The 23,552-nt window shown below is 40.3% G+C and overlaps 1 protein-coding gene across 1 annotated transcript in view; it reads right to left on the reverse strand.

The window, feature by feature from the left end:
* Nucleotides 1-23,552, reverse strand: part of ADAMTS12 (ADAM metallopeptidase with thrombospondin type 1 motif 12) — a 183,165-nt gene that overhangs the window by 86,363 nt on the left and 73,250 nt on the right. Inside the window, exon 3 of the mRNA XM_054397760.1 lies at nucleotides 18,574-18,748. Within this exon, the coding sequence (XP_054253735.1) occupies nucleotides 18,574-18,748 (175 nt within the window). The remainder of the gene's footprint in view (nucleotides 1-18,573; nucleotides 18,749-23,552) is intronic.

The following is a 23,552-nucleotide window of genomic DNA, read 5'->3' on the forward strand; positions in this document are numbered from 1 at the left end:
ACAACTCTGAAGTCCCAACAAAAATAAGCACAGAGAAAGAAAGCTTACAACTCTGAAAGCTTTTTTTAACATTCCTGCTGTCAAGAACATAAAGTACCAAGCAGTGGAGTCACACCACTCTAAGGCAGAATAAAGCTAAAACTGGACCTGTGTGGACTGATGCACTTAATCAGATATTGCTGCTGATTATGTCTGCTGCTCATTACCACCTATGCTGGAAGGATGAAATCATAAACAATCTGGGCCAGCAGCGTCAGGAGGTACACAGAGAACAACATTGTGGGAAACAATTATGCCTGGAGCTTCCCATATTTTTTCAACCACGATTTTCCTTCTGCCTGAATGTCCTTATCCATTTTCCCACAGATTAAACTGAAGTCAGTAAGGGGCGATGAAAAATTATACCTGCCTAAAGTGTTGTTCTAGAAGCGTATTGTTCATTATCCTTTGAACTTCCCATGCACGTTCATTTGGTAACTTCAGTAGCTGGTTCCTCTTACTTCAGTGAAAACATGGATGTGATGCATTAGAAGAACAAAGTGACTTTTCTACCAACTAATCTATCACTTTGTAAAATGGCATCTGAAAACAATTTAATTTGCAGCACAATTATGTTTCATGAAGAGCAAGTATCTTCTAAAACAGAATATACCTCACTACAAAACAAATGTGCTGATTAAAAGTTCCTAATGAATTCTGTCCATATCTTAAAGTCTCTTACAAAATAATTAAAGCACTGTGGACCTAAGAATGACAGAGAAAACAGTTTGGAGGAGTTGTTCTGATGCAAATGAGAATTTAATTATATTTGCTTTACTAACTTTTTTTTTCCTTTTTATATATTTATTTTGACAATTAATTCACACAAAATTAATGCAAATAGCTGAAAGTGACATTTACCTGTGCCCTGTCAGGGTTGATGTGCTTTCTAGAAACATTTAACAGGTAGTAACCAGAAGCTCTGAAATCAGACTTCAAAATTTGTATCAATGTTCTGTAAATTTCATTAACATAATAATAAACCAGACTGGATATCAAAGGTCACCAACTTGCTTAAGTCAGGAATAAGAGAAGGCTTCAAGTATCAATAGCTACAAGGAAAACACTGGAGTGCTGGAGTATGTCCAAAGGGCAAAGAAGCTGGTGAAGACTTTAGAGCACACATTTTATGAGGAGCAGCTGAGAAGACTAGTTGTTTAGCCTGCAGAAAAGGAGGCTCAGGGGAGAGCCTATCACTCTCTACAACTACTTAAAAGGAGGCCATAGCCAGCTACGTGTCAGGCTCTTCTCCTAAGTAACAAGTGATGGGATGAGAGAAAAGAGCCACAAATTGTGCCCAGGGAAGTTTAGATCAGACATTAGGAAAAATTTCTTCAGAAAAGGCTGCCCACAGATCTAGTTGAGTCACCATCCATCACGGTTTTTAAAAGATTTATGTGGCTGTGGAACTTGGTTTAGTGTGGACTTGTGTGGTAGTTTTAGACTACATCTTTAAAATTTTTCACAGATCTTGAGCAGAAAGTTGTAAAACTGTAAGTAAATCACAACTGGGTGTAAAAATGAAAATAATGCTTATTCTAAACAATTCCATTGGAGAGATATCTCCCATAAGATTCGGTTCCCAAAACAATTTCGCTCTCTTCTCACTTCTTCACCTGGGCAGATACTAACTGGCTTTACTGACTTGGCTGCATCCCTTTTATTTTGGCTAAGTCTAATATCTCTGCTTTCTCTCTCTTGTCCCTTTGGTACAGGGATGTAAGGGGGAGGCAGGGAGGGAGAAGGTGTTGCAGATCCCCTGATCTTTGATCAGGGAGGTCTTTGTGCTGTTTGTTAACTGTAAATATCTGTAAATACTGTAAATACTGTATATTTTGTACATACTCATTGCATTCCATTGTAGACTGTAGATTTGCTTGCAAATACAGCTTTCATTTGCTTCCATAGCTGAGCTGGTCTGGCAAAGTTAATGTGGGGGCGGAAATTTTCAACCCATCACAAGCTGGAAGTCTCAAGGGATGCAGCCTCAACCACACCGCTGAGCAAGCTGTTCCAGTATTTTATCACTCTGTGTAAAGAATTTCTTCCTATGTCCAACCTAAATCTACCCTTCTCTAGTTTAAAACCATTGCTCCTCCCCCTACCACTACAAGCCCTTCCAAAAAGTCCTTCCCCAGCCTTCCTGTAGGTCCCCTTCAGATATTGAAATGTAGCTATAAGGTCTTCCCACTGATTTCTCTTTCCAGGCTGAAAAGCCCCAGCTGTTCCAGCCCATGTTCACAGGAGATATGCTGATCATCTTTGTGGCCCTCCTCAGGACCCACTTCATCATGTCTTCGTCCCTGTTTTGCTGGGGGTACCACAGCTGGACACAGTACTCCAGGTGAGGTTTCATGATAGCAGAGTGGCAGAATCACCTCTCTTGATCTGCTGGCCATGCTTCTTTGGATGCAGCCCAGGACGATTTGCCTTCTGAGCTGCAAGTGCACATCGTTGGCTCGTATTCAGCTTCTCACCCTCCAGTACCCGCAAGTCCTTTTCTGCAGGGCTGCTCTCAATTTCATTATCTCCCAGCCTGTACTGATAATGGGGACTGCCCCAGTTGAGATGCATGACCTTGTAGTTTGCCTTATTGAACCTCATGAGATTCTGCTCAGACCACCTCTTCAGCCTTTGCAGGTCCCTCTGGTTGGCATTCCATCCTTCAGTCTTACCAACCACACCACTTAGCTTGCTATCATCTGCAAACGTGCTGAGGGTGCCCTCAATCTCACTGTCTATATAATTGATGAAGATATTGAACACCACTGGTCCCAATACAGACCCTTGAGGGATATCACTTGCCACCAATCTCCATATGGACATTGAGCTGTTGACCACTACCCCACGGATTTGATTATTCAGACAATTCCTTATCCACAGAACCGTACACCCATCAAATCCATATCCCTCCAGTTTAGAGAGAAGGATGTTGTGAGAGACTGTGTCAAAGGCCTTGCAGAAATCCAGATGGATAACATCTGTTGGTCTTCCCTTGCCTGCTGACGTAGTTACACCATCGCAGAAAGCCACTAGGTTGGTGAGGCAGGACTTGCCTTTGGTGAAGCCATGCTGGCTATCTCGAATCACTCCCCTGTCCTCCATGTGTAAACTTCTAAGAGGATCTGTTCCATGATCTTCCCAGGCACACAGGTGAGACTGACAGGTTGGCAGTTTCCACACTCCTCTTTTTAACATCTTTCATAAATAAGTTTCCCTTCTTCCATTCTCCAAGGACTTCACCCAACTGCCAGGACTTTTCAAATATTATGGAGAGGGGCTTTGCAATTACATCAGCCAGTTCTTTCAGAACTTTGGTATAAAGCTCATCAGAACCCATAGATGTATGTATGTTCAGGTTTCTCAGGTGGTCTTGAACTTGATCTTACCATCCTCCAGCCATGGTGTAAGTTTCCTGTGGTCTGACATGCAATAAATAGCTGCAGATCAGAAGGGGAGAGTTTGGGATTCCCCTTGAGGGAAAGCAAGAGGCTTTTCTTCCCATTTGTAATCTTGTGCAGCTCTCTGAAAACACCTTAAGACTTCCCTGAACCTCCTCAGAGGACAGACTGCTGCTCCATACACTCAAAAAGTCTGTATCGGCCCAAAAACCTGATTCTTTCCCGCAGGGTGCAATAAGCCAATCTCACACACTGGGATGAGATAATGTATCCCCACAGAGCCAGCACACCAGCTGCAATTCACAGTGGCTATTTGTGCAGCAAAATGTATTAGTTAGGCCTCATGTCAACACCTACCAATTATCCATTGGTTAGTCTCTCGCTCACTTCCTATTAAAGACAGAGCTTCTCTTAAATTCACTACACATGCTCAGAGGGTGAGGGGTTTATTTGGGTAGAGGGCTTTCTAGCTAGGAGGTGTGTGTTTTAAGGTTATGGTGAGGGTAGTTCACAAAAACAGTACCTGTAAACTTACTTCTCGTGACAGAGTCCTGACTGATGACACATTATCTCATGATGCTACCCAATACATACACCAAGGGCTCTCCTCCAGTTAAGAGGTCCTCTTGATATCCTTGGTGTTTTCTTAAAGATTTTTCTTTCACTGTGATGAGAACTTCCAGCACAAGCCCTATAGGCATCTTCAATCTTTTGGCCTCTCTTCAAGGATACAGTCCCTAGCAAGGCATGCATTGTTACAAAGTCACCAGCTTTACACCTTAAAGCCCATGATCGGTGGTCCCCCTTAGGAAACCAATGCAGGATATTCATTCAAAGAGTGCACTCAGTTTCACTTGGATAACAGCTTTTCCTGCCTTTCAGCACCAGAGGAAGGAATCCCTTCACACAGAAACCTTTCATGAAATCCTCCCTGTATTATCCCCATCACCACAAAATCAGTATGCCCAGCACTATTTTGCCTGTTTGTGTTCCTTGATGCAGAATCAGAAAGGTTGGGTGGGTTCAAGAGCCTGCTCTAGGTCTTCAAGAGCCAACCTGTGCACCACAGGAACTCATCTCTGGTTTCATATTTTCTCTCCAATTAGCAGAGCAAAAACATCCACTTGAGTCTCTCCGCACTTGCAAATGATAACAGAGAACCAGCTGGGACCAGCTGCTCCTGCCTCCTGCCATGGAGGACAGGAAGTCAGAGGCAAAAACACACAGGCAACACAAAGTAGACAAGATACCACAGCTCCTGTGTTCATCCAGCTTGTTGGGTGGTCCCAGATAGGATGTAGCCTCCTTTCAGGCTGTGATCCTGCTACAGCTCACAGCTTCACTCCCACAAAGAAAACTCCAAGAAGAACTGAATCTCAACAGTTTGGTTGGCAAGGGTCTGTGAAAACTATGGCTGCTGAACTAAACTATTTCTCTCCATCTCAGCTATTATTAGCAGAAATAGTAATTTTGCAGGTTTTTTGCACTTGAGCAGTATTCCTTGTGTAATCTACTCCAAGTGATCCTGCTCTGGCAGGGTGTAACAGGTTACAGTGAATGAATGGGTTAACCCATCTGTTTCCTTGGCACAGAAGTGACAGAAAAGTAACACATACACACAAAAAAACCCCTCTGGGTTGAGATAAAGAACTGAAATAAGGAGAGTTTACTGAACAAATCAGGTATCATAATACAAATGCACAATTGCCTTAGCCTATTTGCAGAAAAAGCACAGCAGAAAACAGCAGCAAACAGAAGCAAATGAGCTAAAAACCCAAGCCAAGGAGTTATTCCCCCATCCCTCCCTGTCCTGCTGCCATGTGAGTGGAAAGAGTCAACACCCAGAAAGCCGGAACCCAAAAGCAGCAACCAGAACAAGATGCCTCTCATGTTGCAATCTGAACTTCAAGCCCCACAATACTTCGATCCAGCCAGCACTTTCATTTTCAGGCAGGCATGATGGCAGCATGGTATGAATAAGAGCAGCAAATATTCAACTTAACCCATGACATTCTCTACCACTTATTCTATACCATCTGCATTATGCCCAGCAGCAATTAACATCAAATAACATACATCATACATCTGTCACTAACCATTCTCACTCCATTAAAAGTCAAATCCTTCACTTCAATACTTTCAAAATGAGATATTTTACAAAAATTATGCAACTATTTTCAGCTTGAATACAATCCTGTTTACTTAAAACAGGCTGAAGAACATGAAAGCTAAGAATGTTTTATTTCACCATAGAAATTACTTTATTTGCTCCTGATGAAAATGGGTTTAAACCTGAAATAAATTTCAGAGTGTACCCTAACCTATGTGTGTAATCCTTCTCTCACACTCAAATCCCTCATATTCTACCTCGATCAGTCAAACAAAACTTTTTTGTACAAGAAACAACCCCCCCAGTCATATTCCAGGAGCTGCAAGCAGAAGTCACTCCTGAAAACTTGCTTCTATATTTCCATATAGAGAAGCAATCATCCTACACTTCTGTTCAACTTTGCCATTTAGGACTAATGTACTTGAACACAACTGGTTTCTTCCTGCTTGACCTTCAGCTACAAAACATTGATACCTTTGGCTTTCTGTGACTGTCATCCTTACTTTTCTAAGCCATTCTTGCTGCAGTTTCACTGTGCCAAGAGAGATGCTCTGCCTGGACACACAGCATCCAGTACTAACTTTGTTCTTCTACAGGTGATGTGTTCTCTATGTACCATGGATATATGATGCCACTTACTGAAGTTTCAGGGAACAAAATGGCACTCCATCCTCTCAAGTACTCTCCTTCTCGCCAAAAAAATGCAGCCTACTAGAGTAAGTTAAACATAGTCAGGGAACAAACATATTCAGGCACTGGAATTTGTTTTCCTGTTCTATTAAAGTGGATGTTCCCCAGCAGGGCCTCAGTAAAGGCCAATGAGCACAGCACAGGAGTAGACACAAGCCAAGAATCCCCCTCAGCAGTCAGGGTCTGGTCACTCTGCTCAAGTGGCTGAAAAATAAATTAATGTATGCACACAGACTGTTCTGTGCTACTTGAGAGCACTGCCAAAGAATACTGGAGTATTTAATTTATTAGCACAAACATGGTCTCACTGTGTAGGAACAGTGGTTGTCATGAATATCTACAGTGTTACAGTATGAGAATAAATGCCAGCTCAGCATTCAACTTACAGGTAAAAAGTAATGCTCTAAATCAGAACACACGGTGTTTGGAATACACACTGGCATCTTTTAAACAAAATTTTCCAAGTAAATATTAAAGAGGATGCCTGTTTATGTTCATCATGTAAGTGCCTGCCTTTATGGCTATTCTGTGTGATTACAATGTCAGGTTCTCACTACACATTCTGGCATTGCATTAGCATTTTCAGGGTATTTTTGTAATTCAGTTACTCAGATATGTTCACATTTCTAAGAAATAACAGTTTCTAGTTCAGCTTTCAAAATGTATTGCTTAAGAGAAACTGTGGATGTCTCCCCCTGGAAATGTTCAAGGCCATTGTAGATGGAATGCTGAGCAGCCTGATCTAGTGGAAGGTGCCTCTTCCCACTGCAGAGGGGTGAAACTAGATGACCTTTAAGGTCTCTTCCATCCCAAAATATACTGTGACTTCTTTCAAGATGTCAATAGAGAGGTTACTGGATATCCATACACACAGAAATTGAGGAACTTAGTCAAAACCAGCCCACCTGGCATCTCTTTAATCTTTGAAACTATCACCAGAAAACTATTAAGTAGATCTAAAGAATGCAGATTTGCTTGCTTTAACTTTTCTAGATGTAAAATAAATCAAGAATTCATCTAAAAATATGTTGTGGGGAGGGATCAAAACCAGGAATGTTCAAGCCACCATCATCACTACAATCAATTGGGGAATAAACCAGGCCAACCAGAGTAATGTAAAACATGGCTCAGCTGTCTCCCTAAATGAGAATCAAAAAAAACACCTACCTGAAGTCTGTGTGTACTAATTCACTAATTCTGGGAAACAAACAAGAGAAACTGGAGCTGCATGCCCAGTCAGAAAGTTATGATATCATAGGAATAACTGAAACTTGGTGGGACAACTCACACAACTGGAGGGTGCCTATAGACTGTTTCATAAAGACAGGCAGGGTAGAAGAGGTGGTGGAGCTGCACTCTATATTGAAGAGAACCTTGAATGTATAGCAGTCAACTGTGGTAAATGTGGAAGCCTTGTCTAACGCCTCTAGGTCAAAATCAGAGGGGTCATCTTCAAGGGGAGACCTTACAGTAGACATCTGTTACCAACCCCCAAGACAAGATGGCACAACCAATGAGGCAATACTTGAGCTACCTAAGCAACCTTCAGGTCAACAAAATCTGGTTCTTAAGGGAAACTTTAATTACTTGCTGAAAGGACAACACAGCAGTTCACCTGTCATCCATCAAGTTTCTGGAATGCAAGGAGGATCCCATCCTCACACAGAAGTTAGATGTGCCAATCAGGAATGAGGTACTGCTGGACTTGCTGCTCTCTAACGAAGAAAACTTGATTTGTAATATCTCAGTTGGTGAGAGCCTTAACTATAGTGATCACAATATTGTGGAATTTGGGATGCTACTGAACACGCTAAAGGTTAGTTCCAAAACAAAGGTTTTAGATTTCAGAACAGTAAAATTCAGCACACTCAGGGCACAGTTGGAAGAGATCCCATACAAAGCTTCCACGGAGGATAAAGGAGGTAGTGAGTGCTGGGAGTCTTTCAAGAACACTCTCCCTAGACACACAAACACATCCCTTGGGATGAAGGCAAGTAGGCAGAGCAAGAGACCCTTGGCTATAGGATGCTTCTGGTTTTAGCAAGACTTTTGAGAGTGATTTTTTTCCCTTTGATTCTGATTTCCTATCAGAGACTGGTTTTCAGGAACACCTGTTTGATGTCATGATCCCATTAACTCACTTCAATTTTTGTCATGCATAAGGTGAAGGTCCATCAGTAAGACTAGTTATAATTAAGTGGGTGCCCTGTGGTTTGTTCCCTGGAGGAAAATATGCCAGAATCCTTCACAGACAGGAGCTACTGGGGGCACCCATACTAAAATGCCAAGAAGTATAAAAGCATTTGCTGAGAACTTGGTTTGGGCTTTTAAATTTGTAGTCCCATGGAAAAGGAACCAAGCAAAGCCCTGTCAATAAATTTAGTCTCTGTTACTTTCTAAATGACAATCTCAGTTTTCATTTACAGAAAGTCCTTTGCTCCTCTCCAAGGAGTATAATAAAGGTATGTAACACATGGGACCATAAAGAGAGAAAAAGTGCAGGCAGGTTTGCCTGAAAGAATCATCCAGTTCACACACAACATAGAACACTATATTAATTACAGCTTAAGGAAAGAAAAATATCCCCAAAACGTATCCATGACATATAAAACCAGGTTACAGCCATCAGCTGGGGATGGGGCTAATGTTAAGATTGTTTCTGCTTGGACAGCTTCCAGCTGCCTGTTAATGCTACCAGTCCAAGCTTTGCATAAATCTTCCTTCTTTTACTGCTTTGCTTTGCACAAGCACCCCAGAAGGTGAAATGTCATCCCTCTCATCTGCTTCTTTCTCATCTTAGAAAGACCCTGACTGACAGAAGAAACTCACAATGGGCAATGGATGCAACTGGGACACTGAAAAGAAAATACCATAAAGCAGAGTGGTTTAGTGAATATTTCACCTGGAGAATGTCAGGCAAATAATGAGGAAAATGTCAGGAATCATCTCTTGTTAAAGCTGCAGCAGACAGAAGAAGATGATCCAAATCGAAACCTCCACAAAGCTGACAGGAATTCAGGCTGGGATGACAACAGTGCAGATCTGAGAGGAAGGAACTTGATTCACCACAAGAAGGCAAGAAATCTGGCAGAATGGGAGACTCAGGCTGAGGCTGTGTTTCAGTTGTGTTTAAAATGTATTCAAAATACAAAAATCCATCTGCAGTTTCAACTCAAGCACTATTTTGCAGCTGTGCAAAACAGTAGACAAGGTCTTTAAAAAATGCACACAAATCAGGGATAGCATAGAATTAGCACTTGTTTTGGAAGACATTAATAAAGGACATCAAGTCTTTGGAAATTTTATTTTGTATGTTCCTTTTTGGGCAGTGTTTCTTCAGACTGATTAGAATGCTTTAGAAGAAATTTTCTTTAAGTCTAATTTATGTGCACAAAGAATTCATCATGAGTTGCTTAAAAAGGACAGGAAAATAAATTTTTTTTCAGCTGAGCCACCTGATTACACATTCTTTGCTGAAGTTTAAGCTGAATATTGGCAAGAGAAGAAAAGCATAAAATGTAGCAGAGATCATGGCAAAAACTCAGTATTCTCTTTTATGCTCTTTCATATAGAAACCTGGAGAGGCAGCAGATGGTTCCACAGATTCTTCAAACAAGTGCAGTGTTTAAGGGGTCCAACTAAAATAATTTGCCATAACTTTTAGGATAGCAATCTTCTGGACACGCATAAAGGTGGACGCCTACTTCTGTTAGAAAATTCTTTTTCCTAGAAAAATGTTTTATGTAATTCTGTAAGACCTTTAAGAAAACAGTGTCCCTCCAGTCTGGTTTTGGGGGTTTGGGTTTTTTTTTTTGTTTGTTTGTTTTTTTCAGGATAGTTCAGAAACAGTACAGGGTAAAGAGGTATTATTTTTAAAGATACACTGCAACAGGCAATCTTTACACAAGCACCATGAAACTAAGAAACAAACTCAACCCAGGCAGAACTCTTTCACAACAAATCAAACACATCTAGTAGTTGTGGATAGAAAAAGAAATCTTATAACCTTCTGAGTTAAGCAGTTCCCCTCATTCCTAATTAATCATAAAGCTAAAATTTCTGCTGAGAGAAGTATTATGATTGCCTTTTAAGGACAATTCATCCAGAAGAGTATTTCCAAGCACACAAAATATGTGCAAGTTCAAGCACACAAGTTCAAGTAAATGCTGGGAGCATGAAGAATACCAGCCTCAAGCAATGAGTGGACAAGATGCAAGGACAGTGTGTTTCATGCAGAAAACTGTGCTCAGACACTTGTTTAAAGTGGGTAACCTACGATAGAAGCCTGCCAGATGCTCATCAGGCACATGGAAGCTTTAGAGAAAGTAACTGTGAACACCAGTATCAGTGCATTACAGAATCAGAGTCACAAAAAACATTCAGGTTGGAAAAGACCCTCAGGATCAAGTCCAACCACTAACCCTGCTCTACAAAGTTCACCCCTAAACCATATCCCCAAGCACCACATCCAAACAACCTTTAAACACATCCAGGGTTGGTGACTCAACCACCTGCCTCGGCAGCCCATTCCAATGCCCGATCACTCTCCCTGTGAAAAATGTTTTTCTAATGTCCAGTCTAAACCTACCCAGTCATAGCTTGAGACCATTCCTCCTTCTTCTATTACTAATTACCTGTGAGAAGAGACCAGCACCAGCCTCTCTACAATGTCCTTTCAGGTAGTTGTAGATAGCAATGAGGTCTGCTATCAGCCTTCTCTTTTCTGAACTAAACAGCCCCAGCTCCTTCAGTTGTTCTTCATAAGATTTATTCTCCAGGCCCTTCACCAGCTTCAGTGCCCTCCTCTGCACTTGCTTCAGCACCTGCACATCTCTCTTGTATTGAGGTGTCCATAACTGGACACAATACTTGAGGTTGGCCTCACCAGAGCTGAGTACAAGGGTACAAGCACCTCCCTGATGGACTCACTATTTCTAATACAAACCAGGATGCCATTGGCTTTCTTGGCACTGCAGTACAAGTTCAGCACTTCTCAGAAGAACTAGAAATTTCTAGTCTGCCCAGAAATAGTAGAGTATTTGTAGTTTCTTTGAGAAAGTTTATAGAGAGTTCAGTTTACTGATAAATCTTCCATTAACCAGACTGAAGGCTGAACAGCTTTGTCATTAGTCCATTAATGAGTCAAGCATTCTGAGCAAATTTTCAAACTCCTGAAATAAAAATCTTTCCTAAGTGCATCTTAGCTTTCTAGGGTTTCCATTTCAGCTGTGAAAATAATGCTTACAGTTCAAGGCTAGTGTGATCCTACAAAAGACAAAGGGATGGAACATGACATGTAACAGTTTAATTTTAAAGCTTGCGATTGTCCTCTGAATCAATACTGCAGCAATTATCAATTACATTACCAAAACATTTGTTTACTAAATCAACAGCAATACTTAAAAAGGGTATTAGTATTATGCACAGTTTGATAAGGCAGGATGTAGGCACAGAACAAGAGCAGAACACACTCCTCTAGGACAGTACACAGAACTCCTGGATCTAAGTTCAGTCTGTATCCAGACTGAGACTCCTCAATCTGATGAGTGATTAAGCACACTGTTTCAAGGAAGACATGGAAAAGACCAGTCTACCCTTTAAACTACAGGAAAGCTAGTGCATTAAACAATCATGAAGTAGCAAACACAATTTCTTTCCAGTGGCACAGAATAAAAGACCCAACTGAAACAGTGAAGCATATTTTTCCCTTCTTATAGTTCTGATTCATATTATTTGGAAAATGGTCTGTCAAGGAACTTTAAAATTTATACTTTGTCATTGAGTTGAGGAAGCATATCACATTTCAGATATCTTTTGGTGATAACAAGTGGGCACTACCACACTGCAACAACAATCCCCACATTTCTCTCCCTCACTGCTTGCACAAAACAAGCACATCGTTCTAATGAAACCTAGAATCTTTTCTTATTGCTTAGCAAGGCTACACATTTGTGCACGTTCATTTATAAAACAGGATTTTTAATAGAGAAGTGACATGAATACAGAAATCTTGAATTCCTATGTCAGACAATCAAAGCTGAAGGACTCTTATCTTCCCAGCACAGAATCCAGAGGTTTTGAAAACAGAAGAGGACTCTTCCTTTTTCTGGAAAAGGAAAGCAGAGGACAATGTAAAAAATCCTATCTTATCTCTGGTTAACTTCTAACAAACTCCAGAGAGCAACTGGGAAAGAAGCCTTTTTGAAACCTGAGAGACATTTACAATCTTCTGCTTTCATTTCATGAACTTGTTTTGGCCCAGAGATGGGGTAGGAGGGTGGGTGGTGGTAATCCTTTGATACCAGTTAGCAGCAATTGCCTCATCTACTGCTAGAACAAAACAGCTTAAATATTGTTTCCTAGATACCCCACCCTGCAACGCTAAATCTCCTGCTGTCTCCACAAGCAGGCACTCACTGTCTTAATTCAATGCAAACTGTTCCAGAGATGATAGATACTCCATGTACTCCTGCAAACTGCTTGTATTATTGTTCCTGCTTTAACACAGAGGTCATTTTCACTGAATGTACCTACTCGCTTTTTTTTTCATTGTAAGCATATTTTAAACAGGTTCGTAGAGCTGTTCATAGAAAACTCTGCAATGCAGGGAGCGAGATGCTCTTCCCTCTACACTGAACTAATCCCAGTTACCACACTTCAGTGTGTAAACTTTACCATCCTAAGAATAACAGTCTCTGTGTTTTCGAGAAAATAAACAAATCAAACTGAATAGTAATTGATACGGTTAAACATAGGATAAACAAATGTCAGCATCATTCTTTAAAAGATATGAAAGCTACACAGCGTGTACCAGGAGTTCTGCCAGCAAGCAAAGCTGCTTACATTGGCCACAATATTATTCCACAAAAATACAGGCTATCCTTTGAGAATAAAACAGTGTCCTGGGGGTTTTCCCTCCCCCTTTTCCAAGTAGCTAAACAAAGGACTTCACTGCCAAAAGCCAAGACTAACAATTTATGCTGTACCCTTGCAGAGAGAAAAACTGGAGACTCCTCTGGCAGTAGCAAGACCACAATTCAATAAAATCCTGCACTCAGTCATAACCTTTAGGAAGAAGAACAGGTAACTGTTATTGGAAACAGCTTAATGGCGTTCTAGTCATCTATTAAATTAATTACACTACTGAGCTATTACGACTTAAAACCCAGTATTGTACATATCATGTTAACAGCTCTGCTCCTTAAGCTTCCCTAACCTTTCTGCTCTTCTCACATAGCAAATGACCTCTGTCTTCTCCTTCCCACCCTCCCATCAGAAATCCAAGGCAAAATTGTTCCACACGCTAGACTTTCACCTGCAGACAGGTGTGAGAGACCCCAGTAGAGCCCAAATTAACCCTAACTTCTGATCTGATCTCTTCAACATCGAAATGAGGGTAAAGTACATGACAATTTCTACACACCTAAAGACCCAACTAAGTATTCTCAGAGACCACACAAGGAAATAGTTGGTGGCAACCAACATGGCTTCACCAAGGGCAAATCCTCTGTGACAGACTTGGTAGCTTTATATGATGGGGTTACAGCATCAGTGGATAATGGAAGAGCAACTTCCTGGACTTCCGCAAAGCATTCAACACTGTCTCACATGACATCTGTTGAGGAATGGCTTAAATCACAGGGACATGAGTCTATGGAGCAACTATTCGAGCAAAATGTGTAGGCCGCACTCCATCTTGTTGTTTACTGCTCACAGTTAGTGGATATGCTGAAGCTGCAAGGTCACTTTGGCCTTGTGACTATGCTTGTAGCTGTATTGCAAGGTTATTAAACAAAGAACTAGTTAGAAAGAAGTCTGTGAAATAGCACGTAGGCCTAACTGCAAGTAGGCTGGATATTACAATGTAGCTTTTACCTAAAACCAATTATCTTATGACACTTGTGCATATTTACTTTAGATGTACCAATAGAATAATGACATCTGTGCATATTTTAGCTGAGATACTATATAAGTTGTGTATTTGAACAATAAAGTTGAAGCTTGCTTATCAATCACATTGATTGCCGCTCGTCTTCCCTTGCGTTTCACCAGTAAATCAAATTGATTTCTGCCTGTCTCCCTCGCGTTCGACAACAGACATCCAGGTCTTTGAATTGGAAGGACATGGATTTGATGGATGGACCACTCAGTGGATAAGGAATTGGATGGAATTCCAATCAATAGCTCAGTGTCCAAATGGAGACCTGTGATGAGTGGCATCTCTCAGGGATTGGTTCTAGGATCAGTGCTGTTTAACATCTTTGTCAGTGACATGGACAGTGGCATTGAGAGCATTCTCAGCAAGTTTGCAGATGATACCACCCTGAGTGGTGCGGTTGATATGCCAAAGGGATTGGATGTTATCCAGAAGGACCTTGAAAGGCTGGAGATGTGGGCCTATGCCAACAAATCAAAGTGCAAGGTGCTGCACCTGGATTGGGGCAATCCCAAGCACATACACAGGTGGAGTGATGAGTGGATTGAAAGCAACACTGCAGAGAAGAACTTGGGGGTGCTGCATGATGAGGTGCTTGACATGAGTCACTGATGTGTGCTGGCACCCCCAAAATCTAACCATATCTTGGGCTGCATCAAAAGATGCATGGCCAGCAGGTCAAGGGAGGTGATTCTGCCCCTCTACTCTGCTCTTGTGAGACTCCATGCTTCATTCTTGGAAACGTCTAAGACTAGGCTGGATGAGGCTTTGAGCCACCTTGTCTAGTGGGAGATGTCCCTGCCCATGGCAAGGGGGTTGGAACTAGATGATGTTTAAGGTCCCTTCCAACTCAAGTCATTCTATAATTCTATGATTCTATTTTATCACTCTAAGTCTTTTTTTCCTTAAATACTACAACCTACTGCATCAATCCCTGGACTGCAGTTTGAATAAACTCAATTAACCTCATTCTAAACAACAGCTACCTGACCACATCACTAGTCCAAGAAAAAGAAGTCCATATATTCATATGTTAACAGTCCCCTCTGTAGCAGAAAGAATCCCATTATTTTACAGCGTTTTCATTCACAAATTTCACAAAATTTCACCATTTTGCAGCTCATGAATAAACCAATACCTCGTGGCAGACTGCAATAAAACAAACAGAAAGAAGAGATCTCTTCTTACTCCATAGAAGGATAATTCTTCCCCTCTCTCGCATTGTATTTTGGTGCACTGTCAAATTATCAAGATGACCTATTTAGAAAAACATAACAACTCCCCAAATCCTTAGTTTCCTCACCTACAGGAACAAATTATTAGAAATCTCATTTCTAAAGCTCAGGGACACTTTTCATTTATCATTTTCACTACTTCTCAAACATTCCCAATGACACAGTAAGACAGCAGCTTGCAAGGTACGGTATCTAATGCTGCTTTCAAAACTGTCACTGATTTTTGCATGCAGCTAGTAACTGAGTCATCTGGCATCTGCCTAAGCAGCAATGGAAGTGTACAGCATAATTCTAAGTTTTAATTTACATCATTTATCACAATGCCTTTTCTCGAAATATCTGAAACTGTTAGGGATACTGAAAATTATGAATGGATTAATAGAGTCATAGCAAAAGCACTGGAATGTAAGTGCTGCCAGAGTATCACTGTACATAGTGGTGACAGATTTCAAGCAGGCTGGAGCTGGGAGAATCAGGCAGATGTTGCCACGGTAAAAGCTGTGAGCACATGGCACAGGGTTTCTTCCATGAGATGACATGGTCCTTGCATTAAAAAAAAAAAAAAGGTTGAAAAGGGTTGCATAGGATGTCAGCATCCTTCCCCTATTCTCTCTCACATCAATTCCTCTCTTTTGGTTTTACCTGTACAAATAGCTTTTATATTACTATAAAGGACAGGCAGACAGGTTAGTTCTGCCTAGAAAATTACTATTCTCTCCATTCAACTTTGTGTGCTGACTTGAAAGCATCCAGGTGGTTCCATTTTTCTAGGCAAAAATCACCACTACTTTTTAGCCTGGATACGCAAAGGGTTTCCCAGGCATAGATCTGGAAAATTATTCAAATGTCCTGGCTTAAGTTTGAAAAAACAAACAGATTTCTGGCATCAAACTTAACAACATAAAGTGCTTGAGGTTTTGAAACAAGATAAGTCAAGTTACCACTTCTAAAATTTATTTATGCACCAGGTATTCCCCAAAGCCTATGTAGTGAATACATTTATCACAGAAAGGAAGAATTACATTCCTGGTTTTTTTTTTTATTCTGTATTTCACTTCAAGAGCAATTATTCTTTGACAGTGAATAATGTAAACAGGAGATGACACTGACTTTTATTCCTGGTGCACTTGTTGAAGAGCTGGCTACAACAGAAGTGAGATTACAGAATGTAACACACAAATTAAGAGTTAAGGTCTTTAGAGGAATCAATGATCGTTACATCCTGTCACACAAAGGGCAAAAAAATCATCAAGGAAATGCTGCTTTTCCCCCATACACTTTCTGATACTGATCATGCAACATTGACAGTCAAGTAGATTACTGCTTGACCAAAAGCAAACATTACCTCTAAAGGCTAGTCGAGTCAGTTAAACACGGAAATATAAACGGCAGTATATTCTTTTGTTAATTCATATAACACTCCCTCTGTTAGCCTGGAATATTATGAACATACTATTACCACCAGGAATAGGGCTGTCACATTAGAATGACTAACACCAGGCAAGCAGTTTAAATTCAAAAGCCCATTAGATCAAACTTAGTCAAATCTAAGCAATGAAATCTTGGAAGCTATGTTCAATTTTCCCCAGCATTCAAGTACGGCCAGACTTTCTCTGTCTCACTCTGCACAACATAGGAGGAAGATACAAGAGATAAAAAGTTAGAGGTAGGAAGAAAATAAGCAGGCTATACAAAGCAAATAAGCAGCGTGATCTCTGGTATCTCCCATCTCCTCTCTGTATTTAAAATTATTGCTTATAGATGTTGTTTCATGCATAAGAGAAATCTGGAAGACAGTGAGCACGAATATTTCCTCATTATTCATAGACAAATTGAAACTAATTTCTCTTATTCATCCCAGCAGTCATCAGAAGAAAATCGGGGAGCTATGTTAAGGTTTAGGACAAACCAGACATCAACAGAGGATGTTCACAGCTATTCAACTTCAGTCTTACTTGTCTAATAAGCATGCATATCTCTTGTAAAAAAATAGTAAGAAACATCATTCATATTAACTCTTATAGTTTCCCTTTCTTCTCATTTATCCCTCCTCATGAGCCACCAGCTTTCTAGTTTCCCTTAACTATCATATCACAACAGTTTTTGGCCAGCAACCAAGAAGTACAAAGCAAGTTAATGACCAGTAATACAGTGGAGCTGAGTTGTTTGCTTCTTTATCAGTTCATATTAAACAACAGTAAAATTTCAGCAGCAGTTGTGATTGAGGATTAAAAATTACTACATATCTCTTTTTCTTCCACCTTCAGAAAAGATCCAGCTACTCTTACCCATTAACCCAAGAAAAACACACAGAAACACACCCCTGTGTATTCTGCAGCTTTATTTCTAAGTAACTTGGGCCTTTTTGACATATAGGTTACTATTTGTTTTTCCTACCAGTATTGTACCTTTTCTAGAGACTCTGTTTGAAGGCCTCAAATACCAGAGAAACAATCAAAGATCTCTAAGTTTTTGGCATGAAGTCAATCAAGTAAATAATTTTACTAAATAAAGGAACTAATTTTCTAATTAGGATATGTCAATTACCCTCTAGCTAGATTCTTCCTTTCCAGGATGGTGTATCAATTTGTTTTCCTAAAAGACATGATGCTGAGTATCACTGCACGAGTATTTAAGTTATTTTTACTTGTGCTTCTATAAAAAAAAACTTCCTTTGCTGTGGATGCCTTGCACTCTACTTTCAGAACAACCAAATGAAAATCTTGGAATATTCGGGTAACAGAGAATCTAGAAATCCTAAGTTTGAACCATAAGTAAGAGGGTGGGTATTTTATATCATAGGTAGTATTCACATGGAATGAGAATAATTTATTGAAAATAAGAATGACTGCAATTCTCATCATCCCAGAATTACTCAGGAATTCAAGTCTTCCTGACTCACTGAACAGTTCTGGATGGAAATTAAGTGAATGAAAGAAAGGACCGACAGCATGAGAAATATATCCCAGTGGTCATAAAGGGGATTTAAGCTTTCAAAAAGGAACCCATATGGATGGCTCTCAAGATGTTTTGATTGAGATGCTCTCATTTTCCATAGTCTCTTTAAAAAGCCTGTTGGAATGCTTTCTGCACACCACTGGAAAACAAACTGCTTTAAAAGACACAGAAAGAAAACAGACAGAAACCCAGCAGTATCCGTACCATTCAATCCACATGCTTGCTGTTTTTCCACCGGAACTGCCCGTCTTCTCCTTAAAGCATCCTGAAGAATGTTCGCCCTATAGATAATATGGGGATGGGGTGTTCCCTTCTTCAGTGGATGTTTTTTAATGGGCTCAATGAAGTAGTCTCCATGGGGCAGATGGAAATATCCAGTCTGAAAATAAGCACAGAACAGTTAAATCTCTACTGCCCAGTACTGGAAGTCAAAAATAAAACAGTATTTTCCTATCATCACCCCTGAGCTTTTCAAATAAGCCATTCATTGCACTGCAGAAATACAAAACAAACAGGTTGTGGAGCATTTATTTTGCTTCCAAAGGGGAATAGAAAAAACACCTTCCTAATAACTTGAACTCTTGTATACAGAGGCAGAGGCTTCCATATTTCTATACCACCATTGAAAGATCAAAAGTTAATTTGTCAATCATGATGCACTAAAAAGAGCTGCATCTTGTTGTTCTTTTCTTCACTGCCCAGAGAACAAGCCCTGAATTGAAGCTCTTTCATAAATGTGAAACATAATTTTGCTCCCAGCTGCAATTCCACAGTCAGATTCCACAAACCTATCAGATGAACTGGACTGTGTAGTCCACCCTTGACTCAGACTACAAACCTACACGGCCCCCAGGCTTCCAGCAGAAGAAATAAGCAGCATTTCAAGAATTATAGCAAGCCACTGTGACAGTAAAATCGACCTGTGTAACAAAGGCTGTAACATTGCTCATGTGGTAACCTCTATATCAATCTTTCATCTTTGACTAAACCACAGGTCTTTTGATACCTGTAATGGTTTTAAGATCAAGAATGAGGTAGAGTGATGTAGTTAATCTGCCATCTGGACCGCACAGGATTAGTTTACACCTCCCTCTGCCATGACATAAAAGACACACGCAACCAGCCATGGCCTTAGCCTCTTCTGTCTCAGCATTTTTGTAAGGATTCCTAACACCACTCAACCATTTGTAGCCCTTCCACTTCAACATCTACAGAGTGCTTCAAGCAGAGGATCTCCTGACATCCCAGCCCACACATGAGCTGTGATAGAGACTGGCTTTGTTTTCTCTTCACTTTCTTGCTGTGGTCAGTACAGCCTGCTTAACTTGCTTCTGGAGCAGAGAAAAAGCAGCAACAACCGTGTTCCCATAGCTGTATTCAGATTACAAGGACAGACAAATTTAAAAACCCTTATGGAATACTCAAAGATTTTAAGTTTTCCTGGACAGTTGGCAAAGTCAGTATGAAGGTAAGGACAAGAAAGAAATCATACGAATGGAGGAAAAGTGTTCTTAAAAAGTAAGCAAGCATGAACTCAATTACTAGGAGCCCAAAGGCAACTCTCTGAGATACCCACACAATGTGATTTAAATTCTCCTCTACCAGATACCTTCTGCCTCCACACTGCCACAGACTCAATAGGTGCCACAGCAAACTGGTACAAGTAACTGGTTTGAAGCCCTGGTTATACCCATAAAGCTTTACAGGTTCACAACTCAAAAAATCAGGTGTATTTGCTCACCTGGGAGTTACTGCCTATATATATATACTGCCTATATTCTTTGTCTCATTTTGAAGAAAAAATCAAAACTTCTGAGTCTTAAACATGAACTCCAAAATCGCTCAGGTTCCTTTTATCAATCAAGGCTACATTTAATACACAAGCTGAGACACACTACAAAAGCAATAAATTTCATGTTCAGATTGGATCAAGATGTCAAGCAAGCATGAATTTATTGAGCTGGAATGCCTGTGCAGAGGATTGATTAGGAAACAGGTGGATGTGGCTTTCTTCCTGCTGCTCAAGGAATCAAAGCACCATGAGAAAGCTTTGTCCATTCCTTTCAGTTTCACAGGATTCAACCTGCCCTGGATATTCTGAGTACCTTGGTTATTAGATCTTCTTTTCCTGTTGTACTTTTCAAAGCTCAACTGGAAACAAGAGGAACTAACCATCTTCACTACAGACCCTGATTTTATAAGGCAGGCTGATTAGTCACTGGACTATTGTGTCAAGTTGCATCTGTAAGCAGAAAGGCGAGGCAATCATATAACAAATAGTATATTAGTAGAGACACTATTTCCCAAGCTCCTCTAGAAATATTTGCACGTTAAAACTCAAATCTCCATCCTGTATGAAGCAGGAGGGGAATAAACCCATCAAAAATCGTATTTCATGCTGTACAGGCTAACACATACAGATGGCTTGTTCAATGACCCAGGAAACATTACCTACCACTGAACCTGGCTTAAGGTATTTCCATTGATTTGTTTGTTGCCTTTTGTTGTTGTTGTTTCCTTAACATTACCGTTATTCAGTATGTAATATCTACTTTCACAGTCTTAGAGCTTTCAGATGCAACTCTATCCCAAGCTATCCTTGTTCCAATACAGCCATAACACCCCAAACCAGTTGGTACTCCATGGACGACATTCATTACATTCAGCAGCAGGACTGTACCATCCCATTCCCCTGCAATAGAAACAGTGCCAGTCCTCCTCTAACTCTGGGATGAAACTAGCTGTTGTCCCTTCTGCCCTCTGCAGTAACTGCTTGTCTGCCCTCATTCATGCACTGTTATTTTCCCTGTCGTTGTAGTGCTTTCCAGGAATATGTGGGTACTTGACTCACATCTACTGCATGTGACTCCTTCTTTATGTTGGTAGATAACTGAATACGGACAGAAACACAGCAGCACCTCCTTCTATGTGTTGTAATTAGTACCTTCCCACTTGTTTCCTCTTTGTTACATGAGGCAAGGTCTAAGAGCAGCCTCCTGTACTTCATGCAGAAAAAGTGATTTTTTTTTAATGTCCCTTAATTTCTGGAAGAAGCCACGTTTGTGTGTCATTTCTCCCCTGAAAAAAGATACCTCAAGCATGTGTTACTTCTACATGATAGCTTTAACATTTGTTCTATACAAGATGTTGACAGCCAGAACTTCATATTTGTTGGCTACAAATTGCTGAATCTTGGGAAGATAAAGGCTGCTCCATCAGTTGACATCCAGACTGAAGTCACTGTAGAACATGATGAAGTCTGAGGACCTATTTTACTAAGGACACTCTTCAGACTTTGGAGATTGTCATCAACTCACAGTTCAACTTGACACAGTTCAACTTGCCACAACAGCTCCTGACACCTTGGGACTATCAGAAAATCTCTACTTATTGAAAAGTTGCTAAGCCCATAGAGCAGCAAATATAAGATGGAGTTTGAGCCACTACCAGCTCAGAACAGAACAAGAAAAACATTAGTTGTATTTTCAGGTTATGCATGGGTCTTCATGGCTGGCTTGGCAACACTGCTGGGCACACTCACACAACCATTTCAGGCATTAGTGAAACGTACTATCCCCACAAACAACTGATGAGATGGCATGGAAATATATAAACCAGCTTTGTCATCAAAGAAAGGGTGAACTGTACCCATCAGTCCACTGCCCAAGCATTTCTGAAATGCAGAAATGGCCTGCTGCATTTTCTCTGATTTTAGCTCTGACCATAAAAATACCTTTTACCCTCAACCTAAAAAGTGATTTTTGGGATAGGGAAATGCTTCCTTCACTCTCATTGCTTCTCGCAGAGTTGAAAATACCATGAATTCAAGGCTACAAGTCAGTAGATCACTACTTTGCATCAAATCTAGGTTTAAGGGCATTTGGACATAATATATCCTTACCTCTTACACCTATTTGTTCCTGCCATCAAATTACAGCGATGAGTTCCTTATGGTGCTGTATGAGAAAGGACGAAAGAGCTAAAAAGATACATTGACCCTGTATTGCCTCTAAACTTACTGTAATATGAACATTTATGGAACACACCTGACATACACCATGAGACTCAATGTACATTCATCGTTGGGGAATCATTATTAAAAAATTAAGTTGTAAATCACCACTGTTGTGCAAAACTTTCTATCATTTTCTATCATTCCCAGACTAGAGCCCAGCTCTACTTGCAGCATATAAAAAAATCTGCAAAGAAAAGGCTGGGGTGACACTGTGATACTGCTCTTACACAGAAGATGTAACAGAATACCATTTTCCTAGTACTACTCTTCTAGATAAGGTGACGGATTCCAAGCTGCAATGAAAAAATCACTTGCTCCAAAAGTTCTCAGATCTAAATTCTAGTATTGATAGAATTTATTTAAACAAAGCTGCCTGCTTTGTCTGTAACAAACTCCCCAGTACAGTTAAGTAATCATTCCCTTCACTTGAACTTCGTGCTCCGAGAGTTTCTGAAAAAGTTTGAAATTTGGATGAAACTCTTATTACCAAAATACAAAATAAAAGAATCATTATTAAATCCTGCATGGCATTTTACTGCTATCTACACTGCCCTGTAAAGAGAGCTGCCTCCATGTGTTTCTTGTTACAGAACAGAAAGATGATATCATAACCAGGCCAGATCATCTCTCTCCAAAGGAGTCAATCAGTGTGTTATCAAACATCCCAGAGTATTCCCTCTTCTCTGACAGTTTTTACATGTGGATGTTCTTTATCTTGTTCCTATCCTGAAATCAGTGCATGCATTGCCTTCATTTATTTTGCAGCTGCAATTTTTATGGTGCTACAGCACATGGAGAAGTAAGCTGGGAAGAGAAGATGGAAATAGAAGTAAACTAATCTGAAAAGATTCTCTGATCTGCATTACCATTACCAGCCACCAGTCCATGAGGAAGTAAGAGTTCCTGAGACCAGTGTCTTAAACACAGCTCCAAAAATGTGACACAGAGATGTTTTATATCCTGTGTTATCTGAAGAACCATAAGAAAGCCAAAACCAATTTAGAGATGCTCAGGAACCGCCACAGTTGTATTACACTCATGCCTGCAAAAGCAACTATTCCATCTCCTCTAATAATCTGAAAGACATTGTGGCATACTCTACTACTTTATTTTTGACTCATTGGCTGATAGGCAGAAACTGTGATTGTCATTTCTGTCCAGAATCATA

The sequence above is a fragment of the Indicator indicator genome, chromosome Z, assembly GCF_027791375.1.
Source record: "Indicator indicator isolate 239-I01 chromosome Z, UM_Iind_1.1, whole genome shotgun sequence".
Taxonomy (NCBI): Eukaryota; Metazoa; Chordata; class Aves; order Piciformes; family Indicatoridae; genus Indicator; species Indicator indicator.